Source organism: Pelecanus crispus, chromosome 17, assembly GCF_030463565.1.
Source record: "Pelecanus crispus isolate bPelCri1 chromosome 17, bPelCri1.pri, whole genome shotgun sequence".
Lineage (NCBI taxonomy): Eukaryota > Metazoa > Chordata > Aves > Pelecaniformes > Pelecanidae > Pelecanus > Pelecanus crispus.
This window is the reverse complement of record NC_134659.1, coordinates 2,165,653-2,184,089: the sequence shown is the minus strand read 5'-3', so window position 1 is coordinate 2,184,089 and position 18,437 is coordinate 2,165,653. Positions and strand designations below refer to the sequence as shown.

At 51.2% G+C, this 18,437-nt stretch overlaps 1 protein-coding gene across 1 annotated transcript; it reads right to left on the bottom strand.

The window, feature by feature from the left end:
• Positions 1–1,302: 1,302 nt before the first annotated feature.
• CD34 (CD34 molecule) lies at positions 1,303–13,719 on the bottom strand. The gene is made up of 8 exons (XM_075722533.1): positions 13,641–13,719; positions 8,356–8,496; positions 7,336–7,622; positions 7,149–7,226; positions 4,553–4,700; positions 4,192–4,232; positions 3,278–3,442; positions 1,303–1,494 (listed from the first exon to the last, which is right to left on the bottom strand). Exons 1-8 carry the CDS (start codon positions 13,717–13,719, stop codon positions 1,303–1,305), a joined length of 1,131 nt encoding a protein of 376 aa, XP_075578648.1.
• Positions 13,720–18,437: the final 4,718 nt, after the last annotated feature.

Genomic DNA, 18,437 nt, shown 5'->3' with positions numbered 1-18,437 from the left:
TGTGGCAATCGCTGCTGGTGCCAGCAAAGTCTGGTCTGAACTGCAGCCTCTCATGGTCTTGCACCTTCAACACCGGGCTTGCACGACACCGCCTTTGGCTCCCTTCGAAGGAGCTGCACTTGCTCGGGGCCGAGCCCAAACCTGCCCCTGCTCCCTGGCTCTCCCCGAGCTGCACGGAGCTCAGCCTCGGTGACGCGGCTTGCAGCGCCGCTCGCCTCGGGAGCAGGATCGGTGCAGAGCTAGGTAGGACCTGCTCCTGCTGTTGGGATTTTGGCGTTGACCTTCACTTACCCAAGCGAAAATACTTCTTTTTGTTCATGTACCCACTGCTGATGCCGAGCAGCACGATACCCATCGCGGAGGCAGGTTTCTGTCTAGCACTCGTCCCACCAGGAGTCCTTTGGCATCTTTTATTCCCAAAGTGCTACCCTAGGCGCTAGCCCGGCGTGCCGGGAGCGGGGCGATGGGACTGCCAGCCCCAGGCGTGCGCAGAGCCGTCCACGGCCGTAGCCCATGTTCTCCAGCTCACTTGCGTGATGGATTGCTGGCTCTGCCTCATGAAACACCGTCTCCAGTCCCTGACATGAGGAGGCCGGGGAAGATTTTACTCTAAAACAACTACCTGCGTACTGCTAGGATTAAAAAAGAAACAAGTTTGAGGTCTATTCACATTTAAACCTTCAATTCCACATGGAAAGTTTTACACAGAGCTTCAGCAAATTCTGCTGGGGTAGGAAATACTAAAGAAGACATAAAGCACCAGAAGAGGGATTAAATGCCTGATGTCCTTAAAAGAGGACGAAATCCTGCACCTAAGCATAAAGATGAGATAAAAAACAACTCTCTTAACCAAAAATTGTCTGAAACCTGAGAGGTTTTTGTCACCAAAATCCCAATTTAACTATTTTAATCAGCCTAACACACTGCCACCAAAATTTTTCACTGTTTGGGGTCTGGCTCAAGGCTTCAGTCTGCCTCTGCCTAAAAGCTGTTCAGGGCTAAGGGCACTTGCATTTCTCATTATCAATTATCATTTCTCTTCTATCAAGAAAAGCAGAGAACAGCTGCAAAAAGGTGACTCGTGTGGTCAGCGGGAGCAGTAGGAGGAGGCAGAGAAGCAGGTCTTTGGCAGCTCTGGCCCTTAACGTGCTTTAGGCTGATTTTGAAGTTCTTCACAGAAATAATAAAAATAATAAAAAAAGAAGTTCTGCTACTCCCTAACTGTCCATAGAAAACTCTCGCCCTCCCTTTTCTCTCCGCTCCCCTCTCAGTTCCCGCTAAGGATGCACGTCTCTGCCCGGTTCACATCTCGGTGTCGGCGGGGCTGTGCTGCCTGGCTGAGTGGCCGTTTTTGGAGGACGCTTGGCCGGTCCCGTTCTCCTGAGTCCCGCCGTTGAGGTTTGGCTTCTCCTGCAGCTCAGGTTGCTCTTGGGGGGGCATCATCAACATCGTGTTTCCCTGGCTACCGTTTTCCGTGTAATATGGGTCTTCAGCCTAAACAGGTACACAAATAACAAAGGCAGAGTTAGGGAAGGGAAAGGGCTGACAGCGACCGGCTTTGATTGCAGGCAGCGGCTTGGCTGGCTGCCTGCGCTTCCTGGACAGGAGGTGCAAACAACTGCAGGCATGGGAACCTGCTCTCGCTGACGAGAAGGGGAACAGAGGGCCTGAACCATGCCGTGGCAAGACGAAGCAAGAAAAACAGCCAGGAACTGTTTGTTTTTTTTTTTTTCTCCTGGGCCTCAAAAGGGAAGCCATCAGGTTTTGTTGTTTTCTCATAACCAGGTTTTGGAGCTGACCCTGCCTTGGGTTTGCAAAGCTGCCCTCTGACAGACCACCTCTGCTTTCCACTTTGGCCAAGTAAGAAGCACCGTTGAATGAAAGCTATGGAAATTGCCTCTTTTTCTTTCCCCGTCCTTCTTTCTTTCAGCCTGTAAATAGAGATACACACACAGAGCCCGCAGCAAGGTGCTAGCAGAAGTGCAGGGCTGCGCTCCAGCAAATGCAAAGACACACTGCATGGCTTGTTACGGCTATTGCTGTAAGGAGCAGATGCCTCTGGAGGATCCAGAGCAACAGCAGAGCTGCCTCCGTCCCCCACCACAGTAACTCCCCATGCGTCAGGCCGTGGCGGCCTGATAGCAATGCAACGGGCGCTGGTGGTCCCGGGCTGCGGGTGCTGACTGCCAGCTGGTAGCAGGTAGCCCCGCTCCTTGTTTGCCCAGCGGCACCCAGCACGCACGGCAGGCTGCCCAGCTTCCCGCCCGCCCCGTCATTTCGCTCGGCCCCTTTGCTGACACCCTTGTCCGTGGCAGCGAGCCGGGTGTGCTGGACACGTCTCACCTAGAAACTGGATTAACGCTGCCGTGCATTTATGTGGGCAGCTCCCAGCCACGCATTTACATTGCCTTTCACTTGCTGCAGCAGCCAGGAGACAGCACCCGGAGGCGGTGGGCTCGAGAGCCCAAGCTGCAATGTCCCTGCCTCTGACACAGGCACTTGACTTCCCAGCTGCATGTTTTGAGAGCATCTTTTCTGGCAATGAAATACCCTAACGGCTTCCCAGGACACAACTGTTCACGTGCCCACGAGCGGCAATGGGGGAAAAGCGTGGCCCGTCCTCACTTTACAGAAGGCTCACGTCCCCGAAAGTCACTGGTAGGGAAGAGTCCTCAGCAGTCAGCCTGCCTGGAAAGGGGAAAATGGAAATAGGAAATGTCTTTCTCTTTCTTTCTTGATATATTTTATTACCATCACTTGTTAAGTGAGGGGAGAAATAGCCTTTATTACAGCATCGGTACAAGACAGACGTATAACTCAAACACAGCGAATGGCAAGTTAAAGTGTGTCACTTTTAATGACAAAGTCATAAGGTTTCGGTGTCTGTGGAGGGGTCTTGCTGGATGAGTTCTTACTGCTGAGCAAAAATAAGTGTTAGACCTAGAAGTACGAGCGAGCAAGGGGCGGTTTTCCCACTGGAGCAATCAGCTAAGAGTTCCTTTTAGAAGGCAAGAGAGGTTTCCCTTCACCCCGTACGGTCTGGCCTCCCTGCTCCTGCCCTTCGCCTTGCCCAGGCCGACCCAGCCCTGGGTCACAACGCCCCGCGCGCCGGCCGAGCCGTCCCGGCGACCTGGGGACGCCCGCACAGCGGAGGGTGCTGAGCCGCGGGGTGCGGAGCAGCCCCCTCCTCTCCCACCCAGGCACCCCCCACCGCTCCGGCTCCGCCCGGGCGCCGGGCTCCTCTCTACCTGCCGTTCTGCCATCTATAAGCACTGACCAGCCTCTCGCCCGCCGGGCTCCAGCTCCGCCGCTTCATCAGGAAATATCCAGCCAAGCCCAGGAACGCCAGCATGAGTCCAGATGTGACCAAGGCGATCAGGGTCTTCTGAGAAAAGTCCCGGTGGTTCCTCACACTCCCCTCTTTAAGGGATTTTATTCCAAACTGGAAAAAAACCACCGAAGAAAGCCAGAAGTCTGACAAACAGGAAACATGTGCATCTGCTGAACAGGCACCAGGCTTAAAACAATGCTGCTCTTCACCTCCTTGTTAAACTTCACGTAAACAAAGCTGGGCTTTGCTACCCAAGCTCCTGAGCTCTGCACCTGCCCTGCGAGCGCTCGCACCCTCACGGTCTCGCTTCCATCCTACTGTCTTCTGTGGCACAGGGAAATTTTCTCCCTTGGACAAGAGTGCTCAGGGCCTGAGATTTAGAGCGTGCATCTGCGTGGCTGAAATATCTCTGTGCACTGCTGTTGCAGCTCTGTGGGCTGCCATTTATACAGGCACCTGGAGCTCAGCTTTACCAGCCGATGGCAGCCTCGCTGGAGTGTTGAGAGGAGGAATTAATTAATGTCAGCGTGGTACTTTGAAGAAGCAGAGTACCAATTACATCCTAAGAGTTATTGTTGGGATCTAGGCCTTTTTTAAGAAAATACTACCAAATTTTACAGTAGCTATTTCAAGCATTTCTGCCTTCAGCGGCTGTATTAGCGCTCTTACGGTGCACCGCTGCATGGCTGGTGGTTGCCTCCAACCATCTCACGCGCCAGCGCCCAACAAGCACCTCCGAGATGGAGGCAGGCTCAGGTCTCAGCCGTCTGCCCCAGCCTCAACTGACTGGCTAACATTCTCCTTTCTCCAGCCACTCAGGCCATCCATTTTTCTCAGCTGAATTTGCTCAAGGAATTTACCTTTTCCCAGTGAGACTTCTGGAGAACAGCTGTAGCAGGACCTGCAAGGTTTAAAACAGGAGAGGCACATTACACAGAGGGTCACGCTGCAGCTAATGCCAGCATTGGAGAGCCTGCCCGCTGCCGAACACGGAGGAGCCGTGAGCCTCTTCGCGGCTCTGGGGGCAACGCCGTGGCTCCGCGGATCTGGCAGGACCCCGGAAGGAAGAGCAGTCGTTGCAGAGAGAAGTCTTCTCCCAGGCTGCAACTGAGGATTTGTGTTCCACAGCCTCTCCCCACAAACAGTCCCCTCTCCCATTGCCCACATCGAGGTCCTTATCCAGCGGTATCAATGACCGCCAAAGGAATTAGCTCGACTGACCTCTGTCACCGACGAGGATGAGCAGCATACAGTCACGGTCCACCTCGGATTTGGCGAGCTTAATCTCGCAGGAGGAGGGAGTGCGGTGGGCGCTCTCTTCACATATTGCACTCCATAAGTCCGATCCCTTCGTCTCTAAAAAATGTTTCTGCAAAATTTTCAAACAAACAGCCATTGAACCAACCAAACCCACTAATTCTCCATCTCAGCTGTGCTGAAGATGTACCTTCTACCGGCAATGTTGCGCATTCGCTCTTTGTGTTTTGGTGGCTTATCTGCGCTGAGCAGAAGCAACAAGAAGTGACAAACAGCGCTGGGCTGGGTGTCAGACCTTCACCTCCTGCTTCGCCACTGCTTTGAGCCCCAATACCAACACCATAGAAAATGGAGATGCTTATTTCTTGTTTCTTAATGAGATTAAATTAAGTGAAGGTATTTAGCGACTCTTGCAAATGGCATTTAAACAAAGCTAAATTTAGGATCTGAATCGCATGGCAAGTCCCTCTAATTTTTGGACTGAAACAGCCGCCTGAAGAGCCCTATTGTTTCAGAGTCCCAAGCAGGGGCTGGGAAAGGAGGGAAATAACAAAGAAGCATTGAGCCTTCCTGTTTGGGAAATGTCTTCAATGTTTTTGCTAGGTTGCTGATCAAAGGCTAGGCAAAAAAATACAAATTTCTCACATATTAGAGCTGAACCAACTCTTGGGTGGAAGAGGAAGAGGAGTGAGGAGCTGCAGCCTTTCCCTTCTTCAGGCCAATTTCTATATCAGACAGGATAGGCCTTCTCCTCGGGTCTATTTTCAGCCACAGTCAGGCTTGGAGACAGAGCCCACAGTTGCTAAAAGATGTTATCAGCTTCCCTAACATCCTCCCAGCGGGGGACATCATCTGAACTGCGGCCATGCCCACCCCCTCGAGACAGTGACCAGCTCCAGCTGAATCCCCCGTCCTGCCCCTGCCCTCCGCTCGCTCCCCGGGAGGTGCCCACCAACGTGGGGCTGCAAAAGAGGAGAAAACCCTCTTGTCTTGCAGTGTTGTGCAGAGCCGGGCAGCTCAGTACCTTCCCCTCTTTGCCTCAGAATTGCCTCAGTGCTGTGCTCAGATTGCCACATCCTCTTAGCATACAAAAATGCAGAAACTTATCCATGGGAGAATAACAAACAAATCACTTTCAGCTGTTTCTATAGAGCTTGGCTTGGGGTCAGAAAGGCCAAGATGGAACAAGAGACCCAAGTGTGTATTTTCCTTTCTCTGCTGTGGAAAGAACTCATCGGAGTGTCAGAATTTCCCTTTGCAATTAGCAGCGCTGGGTGCCAGCTTATTGCTCATTTGCTTTGGGAAAGGCCAGCAGGAAAGCGAGACACGGTCCCTCCTATCTGCTCTCCTCGCAGACGCTCTTATCTGGCTCCCAGGTTCAGCGGCTGCTGAGCCTGAGCTGGTTTTTCCCCACCCGATTGTTAGTTGAGGTGGAAGCATGGGAGAGGTCTGCGGTGGGGTGAGAGCTCCCAGAAAAACACGGCTGGAAGTACGGCAGTTTGACTCGTTTCACATGGAGGGAGGGTTAAGAGTACATGCAATCAGATACAACTCTGTAGGATATTCTGTATGTTAGGTACGCAGCCATTTATGTACTTGCAGGTATGCAATGCGTGCATAATTCCTATAAATCCCGTGCCCCGGAGGTGCTGTTGCCCACTAGATGGCATCTGTGATCGGAATCACTGGCTCCTGGAGGAGTTTCCATGTGAATTCTTGCTAAAGTGCAGTCCCTGTAAACAGGAACAAGTCTAAATGCCAGTTAACCGCCAATTTGCAGAGAAAAGCCAAGTAAGAATTCACTCATCCTAAGTGCTGGCAGTACGGCTGACCGACCATTGTCATTTTATACCCAGGGCACTGCCAAACCTGCTGTCCCACAAGATCCAGCACCGCCTGGCCCCTGTCGCAGGATGTACCTCCTGTGTGAAAGGTTTCTTTCCTCCTACCCACAACAGTGTCTCAGACGGACCCTCCTCTGCTTTTATCAACGCTTCATTTTTGGTGCATGAGGCCAAGGGCGGTTGCAGAGAGCCTGGGATTCCGTTAGGAGTCGGTGCAGGCGGGGACCCTGATCTGCCACCCGTACTCCTTTCAGGTGCCCTCTTTTCTTCCCTAGGGCAGTTGGCAAGACAAAAAAAGGCTCTCGCCTTCCCAACAGGGAAGAGGAAGAAGAAGAACAAAGGCAATTTCCCGTTAAACATGGTGGGAGATATGTTAGAAGCTAAACTGACCCCAGAGCTTCATCACGAAAAAGCAGGTTTTATGCAACCAGGAGGTCGCATTTCCCCTGGGACTGCTGTGATCGTCCCCTTGGGATCCTCCTGGGACTGCTGTGATCGTCCCCACCTCCATCAGTCTGGCACAGCTCAAATGCTGTGCCCCAGGGACAACGATGCGAGCTCCCACCCCAAACCGGCCCCCCAGGCACGGTGGGTGACCCCATCGCCGCACGCCTGAGCGTGCTGCAGGAACCTGCCCTCGGCTGTTTGCTTGCAGCCCCCCTCCTCCCACATGTCCCCCCCTTGGAGACGCACGGCCGCCCGGGGCTGCAACTCACGCAAGTGTAGGACTCGTTGAGCTGCAAGCAGATGGCTTCAGCGTCACTCACGTCTTTGACGCTGTGGCACGTGATGGGCTGGAAGGTTAAAAACACAGTGGTGGTATCAGTGAAGCGTCGGGGGGTTGTGGGACAAGTCCACCCTCCTCACGGTCCCGCAGCCCGCGGCGCCCAGCCGCACCCTCACCTTCGGGCTGTCCCTGCCTACGTGCAGTGGCGCGGTGGTGGCAGCTGTGTCGCCAGGATGCTCTGAGGTGGTCGGAGAGCTCGTCAGAGCTGGCGTGGACTCCGGGGTTTCTGCTGTTGTGCTGGGTTGAGGTGCTGGGCTCTCAGTTGTGGGGACCCCTGGGCTCCTGTGCTCTGGCCCCGAGGAGGTGCCCGGCGGCTGCGTGGGGTATTGGCTGGGCTGCGGACTTGTCTGCTTGCTGCTGAGCCCCAGGGAGGTGGGGCTGGATGCCAGGAGCAGGTCTGCAGCTTCAGTTTTGAAGAAACGCAATGAAAAGGATACATGAGAAAGCTTAAGTCCTCTAAAATCAATGCGTGGCATTGCAATGACTGAAGTACAATATTGATTTGTCATAGTCAGCGGTACCAGAACGTGTTACTGGCTGTATAAGAAACGCACATTAGACTTGCTTCAGTTACCTAATTGTTACATGCGCTTCATAATCTGTTTACAATGGGCTAATTTCCTGGGCATACGCTGCACCACAGCAAGGATGCCATCGCCCGACTTCCCCTGCATCGCCCTTGCCTCCCCCCTGACCCAGAGCCTTCAAAAAGATGTACAGATTTCAAACAGCGTAAGTGAAAGGCACCGTGTACCAGTGCAAGGGTCCCTGCCTCACAGCCCATCAGAGCCTTGGCCTCTTACCGGAACGGCTGGCAGACCTCTTAGCGGTGCCATTTGCTGAGCAAAGAATAGGGATGTGGAGGTAAAAGACTGATGAGCATTCTGTCCCATCGTCTCGTGGCTGTTTGCAGAAGGACGGGTCTAAGCTGCCCGTCCTGAAGGCAGCAGTGTTAGGTTGCCCCAGGTGGGATTTTTTTTGGACAGCATTAAAGCTTTTGACCATATTGTCAGGCTCTTTTTTGAGAGCACAACCCATGCACTGACCGTGCGATTTCTTAGGGCAAGCACTTAGTAAATCTGATTATTAATGCAAGTGCTACCAGGCATCACAGGGGGAGCGAGGGGAGCGATTACCGGACGTCTCTGGCGTCAGCGTGGCACTGCTGGGAGTGCTGGGGGCGTCGGTGGCTGTCGTGCTGTTGGTGCCGTTCGTTCCCGTGGTTGAGGTCATGAGTGTGGAGGTGCCTGTTGTGCTTCCAGAAGCTTTGCCTGGGGGCAGAGGGAGGTGTTAGGGGCTGCCACCCCCCCGCCCCAGCCCCCAGCCCCTGCCTGCCCCCCGAGGTCCCTGCGGGCAGGGCAGGGAGGCATTAGCTGCTTTCACAAATTCACTTGCTTCTTGCCCCAAAACGGCAGGCTGCCTTAGAGCTCATATGGGAGAAGCTCAGAGACTAAACATTTCGGCTGGGTGAGTACCAAACTTCAGTGCGGCCCTTGCAGAGCCGCCGTGGCTCCGGGGGCGGCGCTGGGAGAGGACGGGCTCGTTTCTGCCCTCATCCCGCCTGAGCCTCGCGCTTACCAAGGGATGCACAAAGCTCTGCACAAAGCTGGACTTCATAGTAGTTTGGGTTTATAATCCTTGGAGGAAAGACTCAGGCTTGGAAGAGATCACTTGTGCGCCTCAGGAAAAATAAGTTGGATTTGCAGTTGCAGGCACAATCTCAAAGTAAATAGAAACATTCCCATTGGCTTGGGACCAGCTCTGACTCATGAGCAAAAACATCTTTGGAGGTAAAACAGAATGTTTGGAGAATGGTTTGCTGTTCTAACTTAAAGTTTATATATTGCTTCCTGGTACGTTACAAAGATGACACTTCCAGCTTTTCCTACTGAAATGAACTATATGAGTCGGTGAAAACACATTTCTTCCCATTTCTTAACCTTTTCTATTCTTAAGATCTATTTCCACTTTTAACAAACAGCTTCAGTCTCTACTGCAGGGCTGTTGCTGTTTAAGATTCTTATCCAGACACTAAAGAGAAAATCATACAAAATACGTTTTTTCATTTGCGTTTCTGCCCAGGGGAGCCCGAGCTCCAAGAAGAGTTACCTCACCCTTCCAAACAACCCTTCAAGATGGAGCAGCACCGACAGGTCCTGAGCAGCCGCCCAGCACCAGTGTCAGAGCAGGAGCCGGGCTGGATGCATCCACTGCCAGTTAAACATGCATCTACGCGTTGTGCGCTGCACCATTGTGCACTGCAGTACTGTCCTAGCAGGAATTTTTCTGAGCTGGGGTGTTTGTACTTTGCTGGATCAGGTCCAGAGAACCTGGACGGTTTAGGAAAAGCAAAGGGCGAGATCGCCGCAGTTCCTTTTGGCAATGGGTGGCAGCAGGCAGAGCTGCTCGGCCGTTGCTGCAGCCGGTGGGTGGTTGTACCGCAGGGTGCTGAGGAGGGAGCGCACCCCAGCCTGGCCCCGCAGGGCCACCCATGCTGGCGCATCCCATCCCATCCCATCCCGTCCCAGCCGGGCTGCAGCTGCTCCGGGCGCGGGAGCACGGGGGGGAAGGCAGGGGCCCTGCCGAGGGCTCGGTGCAGGTGTCTGGAGCTGGGATTTAGCTTCTGGCACAGCTTTTATTTGAGGGAGAAGATTCTTCTCTCCAAGACAATTCAGTTCCAACTGGTTAAATCACCAAGTTTTTCTGATGAATTTTAACAAATCAAAAGCAGGAGGCATGACTGCATGCCCAGAATAATGAGTAGCACAAAGCTAAATCCACACTTGGCATGCATGTGTTTGCATGGACATTAGCAGGAAACTTTACATCACTAGAACAATGCAGCGCCTGGGCTTGACCTCCCCGAGTGCCACAGCCACCCAAGCACCTTTGAACTATTCCAGATGTTTGTAAAGCACCAGAGGCATTTCTAATCAAAGTCTTTTCACCACTGAATATCATAAATTGAAGCCTGGATTATTGCTCAATGTAATTTGTGAGAAGACTTGTCACATAGTATTTCTTTTTCTTCCCTTTACTGTAGTGTATGCAGGCACTTTTATAGAAAACATGGCTAAGTTTTTTGAAACCTTAGGACTCAGGAGATAAATAATGATCCAGATGTGAGCTGGATAATCCACACGGTGCTCAGCTAAAGTGGATCATTTATTGCACCATACGTTTTTACAAGCTTTGCTAAACTTTGTCAATTTGTTAGTATTAAGGGTTTGAGAGTTTAAGCCAAGCCATTTATTAACCTCGGAGAAATCTTCACCTGGTAGTGCTAGCACACACAGGAGCAAAAGCGTGCAGATACGTGAAAGAAAACTGTACTTCACAGTACCTATTGTATTTATCTATCTAGCTTTTATAAAGTAAATGCCTCTGATTTTTAAAGATATTTTAACACCGGGGCTTAGGAAGTACCTCAGCTCAAATCAAATTAAAAAAAGCAACAATATAAATGTCAAAGTAGTTGACTTGGTCCAACACTCAACCCCGAGCGCTAAACCAGGACCATAGAAGGCAAAACTCTGCAGCGTCAAAGGCTCAGGAAATGGGAGAAAAGTTTCCATAATTTATGCCCTACTCTGCACCCGTGGCAAATTAAACACAGGGGTTTCTCCCCTGCACCTCCATCCCTGCGAGGTGGAAGGTGCAACCCACGGGGTGCAAGCCCAGACAGTAATTGCACCTCCCATGCTGACCCCGGCTGGTGCATGAAACTCCTGGTAAACCACCCAGAAAAGCTCTCGGCAAACCTCTCGCTAGCTGGGTGCCTACTGCAGTGTGTCGGAACACAGAAAGCCCGTGCCAGGATAGGTTCTGCAACTCCTCTGTGCGTTTAACAAAGTGTTTTTCCAAGCTCAGCCAGTGCACCAGCCGGGCTGCGGCTGAGCTACGGCGAAGCGCGGCGGGTGAGCGGGCACGGCGGTACCGCCGGTCCGCACGGCTGCAGCAGAGCAGGGGACCAGGGCGCGGGGGCTCCAAAGTGCAGCCGGCCCCGGCTTCCCTCAGCAGCACCTCCGAGGGCTCCAGCCTGCATCACTCACGCCTTTCCAGTTTTACTGCTCTCAGCCATGTGGCAGGAATTCAAGCGGGTGGAGCCCTCTTCCCTCTGGAAATATCTGATAAAAATCCCTTCCCTCCCCCTTTTCCTTCTCCCAGACAGGATATGGGTGTGGGGCCACAGTCACGCAGGGCGCGCAGGGCAGGGGGCTGCGGGGAGCCCCCCGAGCCGCCGCGCCGAACCCCGGCTGCCGGGCCAAGGGTTTCCTTGGGCTCGGGGCCCCTCTGGCAGCAGGGCGCTGCTCGGGAGCCCGCCACCTTCCCGGGGACCGAGGTTGCTCCTGGCTTGCTCGGTTACGATGTGCAGCCCTCTGAAGGACGTTAAACTCAAGTGGCTCTGAGTTTTAAAGCTCCTTTTTCCTTCCCTGATTTTTAGAGCTTTTCTAGATCTTGCGAACTGAATGAAGGAGAGAAAGAATGCTTTAAAATGACAAGAAAAGAGATTTTTTTAAAAAGAACAAGTTTGGCAGAGCTGAAGATAAAAAACAGAAAGATAAAAACAATTTAAAGAAAAGAATGTGTTTGTATTGGGTACAAATAGATCGTATACACTCTTTTCCATGTAAGTTTTTAGACAAGCACAGGACAGCTCTGCACGTGGTTCATCAATACCCAGTGTTGCCACCGCCAACGGCTCGCAGCATCACGCCGCCGCACGTGCAGAGGGTTCTCGAGCAGCCCCGGCGCATCGGCCCGCGCTGCGGGCCAGGGACAAGTGTAAGGTTCTCCCACGCTCGCTGCAGCTCAGTGGTTCCCCAAAGGCTCAGGCAAACCCCAGAACTGCAAATTTCCTACGCAGTTCACTCCCTGCACAGCTGGACGAGGCTGCTCGCTGCCCTGGAGTCCGACTGCGGTTCGCAGCGAGGCGGTACCCGGGCTCCCCACGCCGCATCCCGTGTGGCACGTGTAGACCACCTGCGCCTGCCCGGCGTGGCGCGGGGGTTCTTCCCCTGCACAACGCGTGGCTTTAGCTGAAGCTGTCCTGGGGGGCAGGCGGAGGCCGGTCGTCCCACCCTCACTGCTGCCAGGAGCCAACCTGAGCGAAAACGCCCCAGAATTGGGATTTCCATCGGGAGATGCACAACTGAAACCTGTGCTTAATTCCCTTGGACTCCCGGAAGAGATGACGAGCATGCAGAGCCCCAGGGATGGCCCCCCTAGTTACTCTCTGCTCTGCACGGCAGGTACATTGAACAGAAATAAACCTCCTCTACTTTCCAGCAAGTGCTACTAAAGCACCGCAATATCCTGCAGAAACGTGGAGCGTTGGCTGTGCCGGCAAAAGGAATGACATTTTGCGGCATTAAACCCCCTGTTGCAGGGTAGCTTTGTCTTTACAAAGACAAAGCTTTTTATCACTTTGGTATCACTTTTGCTTTGTACTACACGGAACTCAGGTTTCACGTTTCAGGTAAACACTTTTGTCTTACACACCCTCGCTCGCTGCTCGCTTCAGCCCAACCAGACAGTCCTGAATTTTATTTCTTTCAAATAAAATTTTTTTTTTTCCTTCCTGTAAAATTAACATAGACTGGAGGGTCAGGCACAACGGCTCAGGTGAGCAATATACCTTGGCAGCAACGGCAACATGAAAGGAGCACCGCGAAACAGAAGAACAGAATACAGCAAATTCTTTCAATAGATCTAGTCGCTCACATTCATGTGAGTAAGGAAAAATTACATTTGAGGAGACACCCGCAGGTTCCTGGCTCCTGTCCCAGCACGCTGTGCAGCACACAGAGTGCTGCTTCACTTTTTTTTTGTCCCTTTTTATTACTTTATGGTTGTTGGGTTTGGGACAAAAATGATAATATTTCCCTAAGATATAACCCTTTAAAAAGTACTACCTTGAGAAAATCTCTGTATTATTGCTGAATATTTGAAGAGCTGGGATAGGAGATTTTAATATTTATGGAGGTTCACTTGATTTTCAGAAAATGTTTAGTTCCTACCACAAAACAAAAGTAAGGCTAATTTACACCAATGCAGACTGAGAAACGACTTGAACTGTGGCTGCACTTCAGAGCGTTGCGTGCTGCATTTGCATCCCCTTGCGTTAGCTGTAACATTATAGGCAGCTCTTCTATCCTGGTTGCTCTCCTTTCCAAACCAGCAGCGTTTTCCGTCTGCAGCACATCGCTACGAATGTGTTGGCCAAGGTGCCTGGTGCAGTGCCGTTCTGTAAAATGTCACTGCAGTGTTCTTTATGTGAAATTGCAATCTCCACTAAACGCTCGTTAAAACGCACCCCCCCCAAGCTGCTGTTTCAGAAGTTACAAAGAAGTTGCCCCATGCACTAGGCTCACGCTGCTCAGTGCTTGTAACCCTGCTATTTGCTGCAGTCAATACTCACCAGACAACTCCACAACACAGAACGCAATCCAGAAAAGCTGCCTCCACTTCATTATTTTTAAACTTCCCAAGAACAGCATTCCTGCTCGCAGCTCCTACTAAAACTGGATCTGGCTGTGACAGCTCTTGGATTTTCAGTCCTGCAGCAGCTCTGAGCTCATGTAGCTTGGGTTTAGTTCAAGCCTTTGAGATCACTCGGTTGTGGGGTGGGTTCCTCTTCAGGGGTTGTGCTTATGGTTCAAGACGGCGAGGTGGAGTTTCTCCGATTTGATTTCACAGTTTTATATAGTTCATGGCAACCTCACTATCACTTAGGTAATTTTCTCCTCCCCACTTTCCTGCCAGCACTTCAAAACAAACAAAAGAGCAACCCTCTCCCCAGCAAAGGATCCCAAAGCCTCGCTGGCTTTAACTCTTTCCTGAGAGCTGCTTGCTTTCCTGTTAAAGCGAAGGCTCCAGCTGGAAGGAAGGATTACAGTGGAGCCTGTTGCTAAACTTTACTCAAAGCAAAGTAAACACCATCTGATGGGAGCAGAGAAGTGGAGAAACCCCAGGTCCAGCCACTGTCGGTGAGCCCCGTGCACGGTCCCAGGGCTGTGCTGTGGCCGGTGCCCTGGAAAGGGGGGAACTCTGAAAACTGTCTTTAGAACCTGAAATTTTCTCAGCAAATTAAGCAAGGAGCTGAAGGATGCAAAATCATCACTGACCTGAAGAGAAGTAACGCCATTAGCTTCACTAAATTGACTTCGGTCAAAGAGAGAGCATGAATGAAATGCTTTAGAGAAGGTCTGGGGGAGAGAAAAACCCACAGGCAAAAACTTCTGCATAAAACCTGGAGCAGAAGAGGGACTTGAGACTAATAAATAACTTCGTGGAGCTCATTTCCATTAATAACACATTATAGAAACATTAAAAACAGTGTAGAAAGACTGACTTCAGTTTTATTACCAGGCTAAACTTTACCAAGTGGAAACGGTTGGCCCTGGCTCTCTGCTTTCCGGTGGCTGCACCCAGGCACGCATGGGACCAGCTCTGGAGCCGGCAGGATGAGGGATGCTCAGCAGCAGGCAGCAAACAGGGTGAGTCACTGCATCCTAACATGGCCTTAAAGAAGCACGAGTATCTCCAAAAGTATTAATTTAAAAAAAAAAAAATTAAAAATACTTTGATGTTTCGATTTCTTCATTTTTATGTCTGGGGACACCAAAGACAACAGAAATGTCTTAGTAGTTGTTTTGGCCTTTGGAGATTAAAAAAAAAGATATGATCTTTTGGGAAACTAAACTCTAGTTAACTCCAAATTCTTCCTTTTCTTTACAGCTAAATGATGTGGTCACTAAAGGAGTCATTGCTAACAGGAAATCAAAAATGAGGTGGCCAGGAAAATAGCTATGGAAGGAAGGACAATGAAGCACTTGCTCAGTGTAGCGTCTTTTTGTGGATGCCATTACACATCTACAGTCATATGGCTACAGTCAGCAAAAGGGTTAAAAGACAGAAAAGAGATAGGGTAGTATTATGCACAAAGAAATCCCCAAATAGCATTTCCAGTATGCACATTTATTGCTATGACAAAATTCCAGTAGCTTTTGTTTTTAGCTTAGGACAGGGGTTGGATGAGATGATGTTTAAAGGTCTCTTCCAACCCAAACCATTCTGTGACTCTATGATAGGAAAATGTCTCTTGGAAGGAAACATCTGTAGCTAAGAAATGTGCTCCAAGATCTATATAAAGATTTCTATTATGTTCGGTAATCTATTACTGAATGGCAGAGCTATACAGCTCCATTAAAGACCAAAATATCCTGTTAAAATATGGTCTACAGCACAGTACAAAACCTGAGTGTGGACGCAGCCCAGCTGTCTCCAACAGCTCCCACCAAACATTTTTTTTTTCCTCTCTCACACACTCACATGCGCACGCGCACATTGGGAAACGCATGGCGAGCAGTACCAGCACAGGTTTGGATGCATATCAGTTTAGAAAATATATTCAAAAGATGAAATGAGAAAAGTAGAGCGAGACAAAGGTCCTATTTAAATAACAGATTTTTTGGTTTTTTTTCTATTAAAGTGAGAATTCGGGTTGAATAACACAACTAAAAATAAAACGTTGAAATTTCAAAGTACCAGGCACTAGGAAGACAGAAGACCATCTGGTGAGGACCAACATCCCATCACGCTGAAAAGCATCAAGAAAAGCTGCCGGGCTACCTCTGGCAGGCCAGGGCTCGGGACCACTCTTGTACAGTGAAGGCAAAAATCTTAGAAATGCTTAGGAATTTTATTTTGGTACTAAAAATAAGTGAACTGTAGGAAAAGAGTAAACCAAAGCAGCCCGTGCCGAGCCCCTTGTTTGCACGGGGGCGGCAGGGGAGCTCTGGACCGTGAACTGGTGCAGCCCCAGGGTGGGTCCCCGCCAGCGGCCGGTCCCCCTGTGCCCCCAGCCCCTTCCTGCCTGCCCTGCCCGGGTTTCCTGCCATTCTCCTCCAGCGCGGCTCCGGGCTCCTGAATGAAAGAAACCAACAGAATCATCCGGGTTTGGCTGCCGGTTTTATTTCACCTTTCAAAAACAGACTAAAAATAGAAAGTTGGGCTAAAAATAGATGATGACCGGGTCTGCCAGACACCGAGCATGGGAAGCTCATGGGTTTGGTTTCCAGTGGAAGTCGGGCTGCGTTTAAATGACATTCCCTGTGTCAGAGATGTAGGGTTTCATTAATACCCATGTCCACCGCGGGCACTATCTGAGTATGTCAGACCATGCCTTCGAACTCAGTTTAGGACAGTGACTCAGTTAAGCATGGCACAACAGGTAAATCTACACATCCTCGAGTGAAGAACCAAAAAAGCCCCAAATCAGTTACCGATTAAGATTATTTAATTGAAAGCACTGCCTTCAGAGGATTTTAGAGAGACCTAGAGATGCTTCCACCCATCCAACCACTCTGCTCTTTGAGTCTCAGCTGTTCCTCTGGCGCAGGCATCGCCGTGCTCCCCGTCGGGGTCTCGTGGCAGAGGGTGGTGGCAGCGGGACCCTCCCTCTGGCACAGCACCGCCAGCAGCGGGGCTTGAACAAGGCTGGCCCAGCCTAACCAGGGCTAGGAACAAGGCTGGCCCAGCCTAACCAGGGGCTTGAACAAGGCTGACCCAGCCTAACCAGGGCTAGGAACAAGGCTGGCCCAGCCTAACCAGGGGCTTGAACAAGGCTGACCCAGCCTAACCAGGGGCAGGAACAAGGCTGGCCCAGCCTAACCACGGGCTTGAACAAGGCTGACCCAGCCTAACCAGGGGCAGGAACAAGGCTGGCCCAGCCTAACCAGGGTAGGAACAAGGCTGGCCCAGCCTAACCAGGGCTAGGAACAAGGCTGGCCCAGCCTAACCAGGGCTAGGAACAAGGCTGGCCCAGCCTAACCAGGGCTAGGAACAAGGCTGACCCAGCCTAACCAGGGCTAGGAACAAGGCTGACCCAGCCTAACCAGGGGCAGGAACAAGGCTGGCCCAGCCTAACCAGGGCTAGGAACAAGGCTGACCCAGCCTAACCAGGGCTAGGAACAAGGCTGGCCCAGCCTAACCAGGGCTAGGAACAAGGCTGACCCAGCCTAACCAGGGGCAGGAACAAGGCTGGCCCAGCCTAACCAGGGTAGGAACAAGGCTGGCCCAGCCTAACCAGGGCTAGGAACAAGGCTGACCCAGCCTAACCAGGGCTAGGAACAAGGCTGACCCAGCCTAACCAGGGCTAGGAACAAGGCTGACCCAGCCTAACCAGGGGCAGGAACAAGGCTGGCCCAGCCTAACCAGCGCTAGGAACAAGGCTGACCCAGCCTAACCAGGGCTAGGAACAAGGCTGGCCCAGCCTAACCAGGGCTAGGAACAAGGCTGACCCAGCCTAACCAGGGGCTTGAACAAGGCTGGTCCAGCCTAACCAGGGGTAGGAACAAGGCTGACCCAGCCTAACCAGGGGCAGGAACAAGGCTGGCCCAGCCTAACCAGGGCTAGGAACAAGGCTGACCCAGCCTAACCAGGGCTAGGAACAAGGCTGGCCCAGCCTAACCAGGGCTAGGAACAAGGCTGGCCCAGCCTAACCAGGGGTAGGTCGGGCTTTGTCGCCTGATGTCCATTCGCAGTCATGCTTCAGAGCTGCTGTGAGGCAGGCAAGCTCTTCGGTTGGGGCGGGGTGTGTATGTGTGCACACACCTCCAAGCATATTCTGCATATTCAGAATATCCAGCCGTAAACAGGCTCTTCAGATATTTCCGTCTGTTTATTCAATGAGCGGAAGATAACGCCTTTTCTCATTGATACGACTCTCAATTTAAACATCTGTTTAAAGTGACTTGAGCACATTGCAGACGAATACTGTAGAATTATTTCCTCCTTTCAGACCCCTAACAAATTTTTATAGTTAAAAATTTAAGGACCAAAATAAGAAACATGCACTTGAATTATCTCAAAGCAGTCTGTATCAGCTGTAGAAGGTTAACAATGGCTGAGCCAATTTCTACTAAGCGTTTACAGGACCAAGTGTCCAAACTTCAAACAGCATGGTGATGAAGGCTTGTTCACATAGGCTGGGAATTTGTCCAAGTATTTAAGGGTGATTTAATTTAATTGTGAATGATGCAATAGACATATGGCTAGGAAGTTATATGCCAGGAAACATGTTTTCTATAAGTATTTTAGCAGGCAGATGGCATACAATAGTTTTGGTGTAGTCATTTCCTCGCCTCTTAAAAGTTGCTATTTTGGACAGATGAAATAATTAGATTCCCACTATCCTCCCAAGACACCAGCACTG